Source organism: Coffea eugenioides, unplaced genomic scaffold, assembly GCF_003713205.1.
Source record: "Coffea eugenioides isolate CCC68of unplaced genomic scaffold, Ceug_1.0 ScVebR1_196;HRSCAF=802, whole genome shotgun sequence".
In the NCBI taxonomy this organism is placed as follows: domain Eukaryota; kingdom Viridiplantae; phylum Streptophyta; class Magnoliopsida; order Gentianales; family Rubiaceae; genus Coffea; species Coffea eugenioides.
This window is the reverse complement of record NW_020862412.1, coordinates 61374-69468: the sequence shown is the minus strand read 5'-3', so window position 1 is coordinate 69468 and position 8095 is coordinate 61374. Positions and strand designations below refer to the sequence as shown.

Below are 8095 nucleotides of genomic sequence, written 5' to 3'. Positions count from 1 at the left end.
TGCTTGTAAATTTCCAAGAAACAAACAGAAAAGACTTGAGGAAGAAACAGCAATCAGAGAAAGGTCCAAATTTTCACCAAATAAAAAACAAATGATGTCATAGCCGTTGAATTCATCTGATTCACACTTTCACTCGTTGCTTTCTTATAGAAATTGAATTCAACTCCCCATCTTAAGGCTCTTTGGCCCTACATAGTCTTTGCCTCGGCTTTCACCGACCCTTTCGAGGCGAGCCAGCCTTGCCTTTGCATTCTCTTCCACCATTCTCCCTCAAAACTCCCTCCAACATTCTTTTCCTTGGTTTTTTCATCTATCCCTCCTATAAAAATCGATTATTTTGTTCTTTTACCTCTTAAAAATCCATTCTTGGAATTCATTTATCCATATACACCATACTTGTGCATGTCCCTTTTGGTTGTTTTGCTTTTGTGATAAGTAATTGTTGGTTTATTGGTTTTTCATGATGGCTCCGGATCTAAGAAGAAATGGGTCGGTAGTAGCTTTAGCCCTGTTAGTCTCTCTGGTTGTTAATGGTGTTATTTTTTATGTAGAAGGTAACAATAATGTGGTTTTTGAGGTGGAACATAAATTTAAAGGGAGAAGGAATGAGAATGGAGGAAGAGGGTCTTTTTTGACTTCACTCAAGGCTCATGATTCCCACCGCCATGGCAGAATGCTTGCAGCCCTTGACATGCCTTTGGGTGGCAATGGTTCCCCTACAGATGCAGCGTTAGTTCTTCAACTTTTTAATTCCTCATAGTTACGTATGTGTTTGTGAACTTGTTTATGTAATATTTCATTTAATTCTTCAGGATTTTCATGGTTAACTGGTTGTGATTTTGCATGATTGAGATGTGATAATTAAGTTTTATGCTTCTTTTCAGGACATTGTATTTTGTGCTTGACTTAGTTGTCCAGATCCAATCTGACAAAGCCTTTGTCTATAGTCTGTGTGATAATTTTGTGGTCATTGCTGATAAATGTGTCTATTGGTCTGATGAATGTGATTGGTGGTTTTTGTCTTTGCTCTCTACTTTGGGTTTTTGCAGGGAAGGAAAGAGGAATTTGGAAATTTTGGCAATTTTATGACGTCAATTGTCTTGGCATCACCATGGTTGTGATTTTCTGGCCATATCTCACAGTCCCTTTTTCTTTTTATTTGCGGGCTTTACTTAGTGGTCATTCCTGCTAAAGTTTGTCAAGTTTTGCCATTTACTTCAGTTAGTCTTTTGTGGATCATTACCATACTGTACATTGCATATGCATTCATTAGCATGTCTGCAACTCAGATATGCACAGATTTTTTCTTCCACTGGCATCAGATGGCATCCGCTATGAATTTCATTATTCTATCTCTAGTGGCTTTAGTCTTTCTTGGCTATTAAACTTGATGTGTTTCCCTCAACCTTAAAGGGGAAATAGAAGGGAAGAGAAACACAAATTCAATGCAACTTCATGCACATTTGAGTCACCTATTGAACTCCTTAAGTGTGGCTACTTGAAACTTCTGCTACTCCATGTTGTATCATGTTTCTTAATTTGTGAACACCAACAAATCTATTTTAAAGACAGTTTAAGATTTGTCAGTTTCGATGTGGACACATTTACTTCAAAATGCAATCTATTCATGGATAAAGAAATTTGAATTCTAGTTATTCACAGTTTTTGATTTGTTGTACAGGCTCTATTTCACTAAGCTTTCGATTGGGACTCCTCCTCAGGATTATTATGTGCAAGTGGATACAGGAAGTGACATTCTCTGGGTAAACTGTGCTGGCTGTGTCAGATGCCCCAAGAAAAGCAGTCTTGGTGTAAGACATTCTCCTAAATTTTGTAACTCTTAGGATGACTAGTATTTTGGCATCTGATGAATTTACAATGTTGCTGCTATAGCTGCTATTCATTAGGATAGAGCTTTTAGATTCATCATTCTTTCTTCTCGTTTGTAAGTGGCATAGTAAATAGAATTAGTAATAGCATAGCGTCTTTTTCTGTAGATCTTAGGAAAGATGTAATGTGGAAGCAGTTCTTCCCCCATGTGGATTAAAAATACAACAACAGGCTCAAAAACCATTTCTCTGTAAAATCAATGTATTTAGCTTTATACGAAATACAAGTTGCCGCTACATGATAAGTTTAAAAAAAAAGAGTTTGGCATACATGTGGCTTTCATGGTGACATTTCTTTTCCGACTGGAAATTGGAATGCTTTTTTCTTTTTTGTAGATTGACTTGACTCTATATGACATGAAAGCCTCCAGCACTGGGAGACTTGTTAGTTGTGATCAAGACTTTTGCTTGTCTGCATTCAATGCCCCAGCCTCTGATTGCAAGGTTGGTAACCCCTGTGCATATTCTGTTACTTATGGAGACGGGAGCTCAACCGGCGGATATTTTGTCAGAGACTATGCAAAACTTAATCAACTGTCGGGAAATCTTCAAACCATACCCATGAATGGTAGTATAGTGTTTGGGTAAGTTCTATTTCTAATGTTAGAAAGTATCCTTTTCATGATTTTTAAGGAACGAGCCTTGATTGCATTCTGTGTTAGCCTACAACTTATTGACCAGTTATACACCAAGATCTTGGTTCTGCATAAAGGCGTTATGTTCTGAAGTATGATTATCCACCATCCTCAAATTTAAGAAACTTACCTAAGCGGTTGTACTGGAAATTATAACTGTTATTAGATTGAAGCTTGCTTGATCTGCAAGGAAGGCAATCACTACTTGTGTCTTTGTTGGACTAAAATTAAGATCAGGACAGAGACTTTCGGAGAGACTGAAGAACTGCGAGGTTGTCAAAGATAGTAAGCTGTTACTTAATCATCGCTTCTACTTTAATGCATTTCCAACTAATTTTACACTTAATATGTGCATATAGAAAGCAAAATGCCACAAATACAAGGAAAAATTTGAGCTGTGGATTAGTTTCTATAGCTCTGTTAGGTGCTCGAATATGCAGTTCATATCTAATGAAAATTAATGTTAGCGAAAGGAAATGGAGATAAAATGATGCAAAACACTAGGGTAATTTAAACAGAGTCCATATCTATGGCATGTAGAATAGAAAACAAACGCCTCCTTCCCATGGAGTTGCACAGGGATGCTTGGAATTCTGTTTGATACCATTTGCTTACTTTCTTGGATCTGTGAATACTATGTTAAATTGCACCATATCCGTACCTAAATGGCTCCCTCAAGTGGCTACCATAAAATCGATATGGGCTGGATGGTGGATACTACAGCTATATAAATTCTAGGGTCTGCTTATATTCATTTGTCATCTACAAAGTCATTCTAACATCAGATACAGATGGAGTCCAACAAATTTACAATATTTATCATTTAGGTAAATCATAAATGAAGCTCAAGTAATTACAGTTGGTACATGCACCTTAAGGCGCATTAGAATGTCTTGCTGCCAGTAATCGTGATTAGCTTGTATAGTGAATATTGGAATCCTGCAAACTGGGCTCCAATCTTTATGAATTTTTCCTCTTTATTTCTTTTGAGCAGGGTGATATTTTTCTTTGATCCATAGTAAGAAGTATGTTATCGATACATGCTCTTGATGATACCCTAAGTTGTGAGCTAACTATTGCATTTAAATACACTTGGTAGTTCTAACCTTTTTTGTCTATCTAGAAGAAAAGTATGAATTCAGTAGGCTTTTGGTACCTGCCAATCTTTTAATTTTTGGTGTGTTAATAATAAAGTACCTCTAGGCATTATCTTGTTTGGCCGTAAAAGAGTCGATGCCTGAGGTTCTGTACAACAAGTAAATTTTTTAACTATCCTACACTTGTCGGTGTTGAAGCAATGGTTGAGAAGTTTTGGAATGCCCAAGTTTTCTTGTTCATCTCAGTTATATATTTCCTTTTCTGTTCCTGGCTGTTTGTAGTGCAGAATGTTTACATTCCAGTTATGTATTCCTTTATGTCATGGCTGGATAGTGATCCATTTATGGTGTTTCTTTTATGCTGCCTCTGTAACTTACATTCTTTTGATCCAAGATAGGTGTTCATCTCAACAATCTGGAGAGCTAGGGTCATCTACTGAAGCAGTTGATGGCATAATTGGTTTTGGACAAGCAAATTCATCTATTATTTCACAGCTTGCTTCAGCAGGAAAGGTTAAAAAAATATTTTCACATTGCTTGGATGGTATCAATGGAGGAGGCATATTTGCTATTGGACAAGTAGTGCAGCCAAAACTAAAGACAACACCATTGGTCCCAAATGAGTATGTTTACGTTGCGTCTTTCATTTTTGTTGTGGTTTGGATATGCTATGTTTGTTGGTTATCTTCTTCCGGTGTTGAGGCTTGTTGGTTTTGTTGACCGTGCACTTGGTATTTTCTAATTCATGAATTTGATATTCTCTATAATTTTGGAACTAGTTTTTGTCTTGATTATTGTTATATTACACTCTTAGGGCACATTATAATGTTGTTCTGAACGCAATTGAGGTGGGTGGTGACGTTCTAAACCTTCCCTCAGATGTATTAGGAGGTGGATCTGGAAGTGGTACAATAATAGACAGTGGTACAACCTTGGCTTATCTTCCTGATGATGTCTATACTCCACTTATGGAAAAGGTGCATCTAAATTTTTGAGCCTTATTTCAACCAATAAATATTTCGTAACATGATATTCGATTGCATGCTTACACTCATTCAGTTAGTTTTGTAAGCATATTGTTTCTTATCTTTTTGTTTTTGGTTCTCTTGCCTCCAGATTACGGCATCCCAATCCAACTTGAAAATCCATATTGTTGAAAATCAGTTCAAGTGCTTTGTCTATAGTGGAAAGTAAGACTCCTAACTTTACTCTTTGCATGTCATACATGTACGAGGGGGCTGCAGTTTCTTGGAATTGATTATAGCTGAGGGTAGAATATTCTCTTGTCTGGTTTACATCATAGTTTTATATGCTTTGATTTTCTGTTCAAGTAACCATTTGGTACAGTGATTGAGATGGAGGGCCATGGTGGAAATTTTGATGCAAGTTGGTGACTCGTAAATCAGTGATCTGTGGATATTAATTCAGTTCTTCCCTTCCAGGCCCACATCCTTAAAAACAGAAGAAAACATAGACCAAGTGAACAATAAAGACTGAATTTAATAACTGAAATTTCATTTAAACAGCACTAAATGGTAGTCAGAATCAAAATATTCTTTTGTTCTTGTATTTAAAAAAGACCTTGTATTCTGTTCATTTTCTTCTAATATAAGTAGCCTTCATTCGAGCTCTAAACCACCTGTAAATGGCAGCAGTAACTCTAGCCATCCCAAGTATCATAACATTATTTGTTCACTGCTTGTCAACCGAATTGTTAATGATTAGCATATCTTACCATTTGATGCTACATAGTTTTGCTTGTGCATTGATCAGCTTGTGATGACCAGAATAATTTTTTATTCGCAGTGTTGATGATGGATTTCCAGTTGTTACTTTCCACTTTGAGGATTCACTTTCTTTGACAGTTTATCCCCATGAATATCTCTTTGATCTTCATGTAAGTATTTGCTTTTTTGGCCTATGCAAGACCCTGTCTATAAGTGGGAGTTGTGATTTGTACCATTGTTGTTGGAGCCAGCAATTTCTAAACAGCAAACTTCAGTCTTTTCTTGAATGCATTGTTACTTGCTACTAAATTTAGACATACCTTTTTTGTTTTTTCTTCAATCTGAAATCAGCCTTGGATGTCTGCATTTGGTTAAAACTCATGGCAATGTCTGTTCAGCGATTCAATGTGGAGCTACTTAATTTGTTCTCTAATTGCAAGACAATTTGATCTTAATTACTTCTTGTCAAACATTTTTTTGTACCTTATACTCAATGATACTGTCATGCTTGAGTTTCAGAATATTTTTGTGTGCGCTATTTTGTATATGTTATGGTGCTTTCGTGTCATTGTTTAGTTTACGTAGCATAGTTGTTGTCTTTTCCTGAATGTAAATTTCCATGCTGAGATTTGGAGTCTGATAAAATTATTACCATTGTGTTAATCTTGTTTCCCCAGTGGGATTACCCCAGAATTATGCCCCTGCATCCAAGAATAAAATAACGATGATCCAAACTGAAATAAGAATGAATATTTGGAGGTGTGGCACCAAACATATTGTTTGATAAAGAGATACAGAGAGTCATGGTTCCAATATAGGAATTTCTAGTTTGACAGTTATCCAATTAGATTGACTAGTGCATAAATGATGTCAAAGTGTCATTCAAATATTTTCTGCGCCCTGCAAAAGATTTGTAATTTGCATCCTACAGAGAAAAATTAAACCCCCCCCCCCCTCGAGGGGGGGTGGTTGGGGTTTATTGGGTGCTTGTAGTGAATAAAGTTTTGTTCTGTTCCTGCAAAAATTGGTCTTAGTTTCTCAAATTAAAGACACATTGACCTCTCTCTTATTCAACTTTGATGTTATAGGATGATCAATGGTGTATTGGTTGGCAGAATAAGGGTATGCAGACAAGAGATGGAAGGGAAGTAACTCTTTTGGGAGGTATTACTAAAATGCTCTTTTGTTTCTTAAGAGAAATAGCTTTATAAATACATAAAAAAAAAGTTGTCTGAAGTATATTTAGATTCTGGTAAATGCAATAGTTTCACATACTTGATGTTTGTCTACGTCTAATTGTCAAAGGATTTTGTCAAATATGTGTCTATTATGACCTATGTTGACAATCTTGGTAAAGGAGAACAGTGCATCATTACCTGTGAGGAAACTGTTTGGTTAATCATTTGGTCAGTTTTGGACTTAAAGTCTGGATTCTATTGTTCACTGGCTAAATAGATGCTTCCGAATATACGTTTGCCAATTATTATGTGTTTATGTTTTTCTGGTATCTGCCTTTTAGCCTGAAACAATTATTAATGCTCAGCATGACTTTCATAAATTAGCGACAGGCTGGAATATTCTGTTGTTATTAATGCAGAACTACTTGTTGCATATTAATTTGGTTGGTCTTTTCTTCGGTTTTCTCCCTTCTAATGCAGATCTTGTACTCGCAAACAAGCTTGTTTCGTATGATCTTGAAAATCAAACCATTGGATGGGCTGAATATAATTGTGAGTACACTTTTTCTTTCAATAATTGTCAGACTACCTGCTTAGATTCATGATTGAATACTCTTCCGATATTTATTCAGCAGAGAATCTTGATGTGGAAAAAAAGTTTTGTATTTGGGCAATGTTATTCTCAGCAAAACTGAAATACTTGATGTGTAGCACGGTTGAATACTAGTTTGCCATTAGCATGTAGCTATTATGTGGATCTTTGTGTTCAGAAGCGCATGGAGTTGTTATTTCTCATTTTCTTTTTCCTTCTTCCTCTTTGGTGGGGCCTTTTCTATTTTATTTTATTCTTTTTGGAGTGTGGTTGTATGTTTGATCTAAAGCTGGTCCAATTTCTTTGATTCCGCTTGTGTACTGGAGCTTCAAGAGACAGTAAGTATTCCTAAATTTTGGTTCTGTTTTTGGTATTTTTACATCATATTCTTTTCTAGAGCAGCATGTACGGTACTTTCCAGATGTGCTGATACCATTACCACTAGTGTGGCTGTGAAAAGCTTTTAAAGTTATTAGATGAGTAGAATGTTTACAAGTCAGTCTGTTGTTCATGAAACCGCTTGCAAACTGTAGGAACTAAACTGCACACTGATGCGTGCAGACATTTATTGTTTAAATGATCATCTGAAGGCCAAAACTAGGGCCCTTTTGGGGACAAAAGTGAGAATATAAGAGAGAAGTACACTTAAATATCTGGAAGGTCTTTACTGATTAGCTGGATTAAATTACATGATTTTGATGGAAGCCCATGGATGAATGCATAACAATCTCTAATATTACCACAATTCCTAGTCTAAAATAAATTGCATTCAATATTTTTTCCAAAAAGTAACCTGTGAAACTAAGGATAAGTTTAAGAGCTTCGATAGAAACCCCTTTCCCGATTTGCACGTGTCTTGCGCCAATTTATGAAACCACCCATTTGTCTTTGCAAGACATGCTTTTGCGAATTGCATTTTGTTCTGCTTTCAATTTTGTCAGTTCTAGCGAAATTGTAGAATACTGAAATTTAGAGTT

At 36.1% G+C, this 8095-nt stretch overlaps 1 protein-coding gene across 1 annotated transcript; it reads left to right on the top strand.

The window, feature by feature from the left end:
* The first annotated feature begins 86 nt into the window (after positions 1 to 86).
* Positions 87 to 7523, top strand: LOC113756096 (aspartic proteinase-like protein 2). The gene is made up of 9 exons (XM_027299891.1): positions 87 to 729; positions 1682 to 1811; positions 2226 to 2473; positions 4020 to 4244; positions 4436 to 4598; positions 4738 to 4811; positions 5428 to 5518; positions 6437 to 6512; positions 7007 to 7523. The coding sequence occupies exons 1-9, from the start codon at positions 461 to 463 to the stop codon at positions 7129 to 7131; spliced, it is 1401 nt and encodes a 466-aa protein (XP_027155692.1). The 5' UTR covers positions 87 to 460; the 3' UTR covers positions 7132 to 7523.
* The last annotated feature ends 572 nt before the right edge of the window (positions 7524 to 8095 follow it).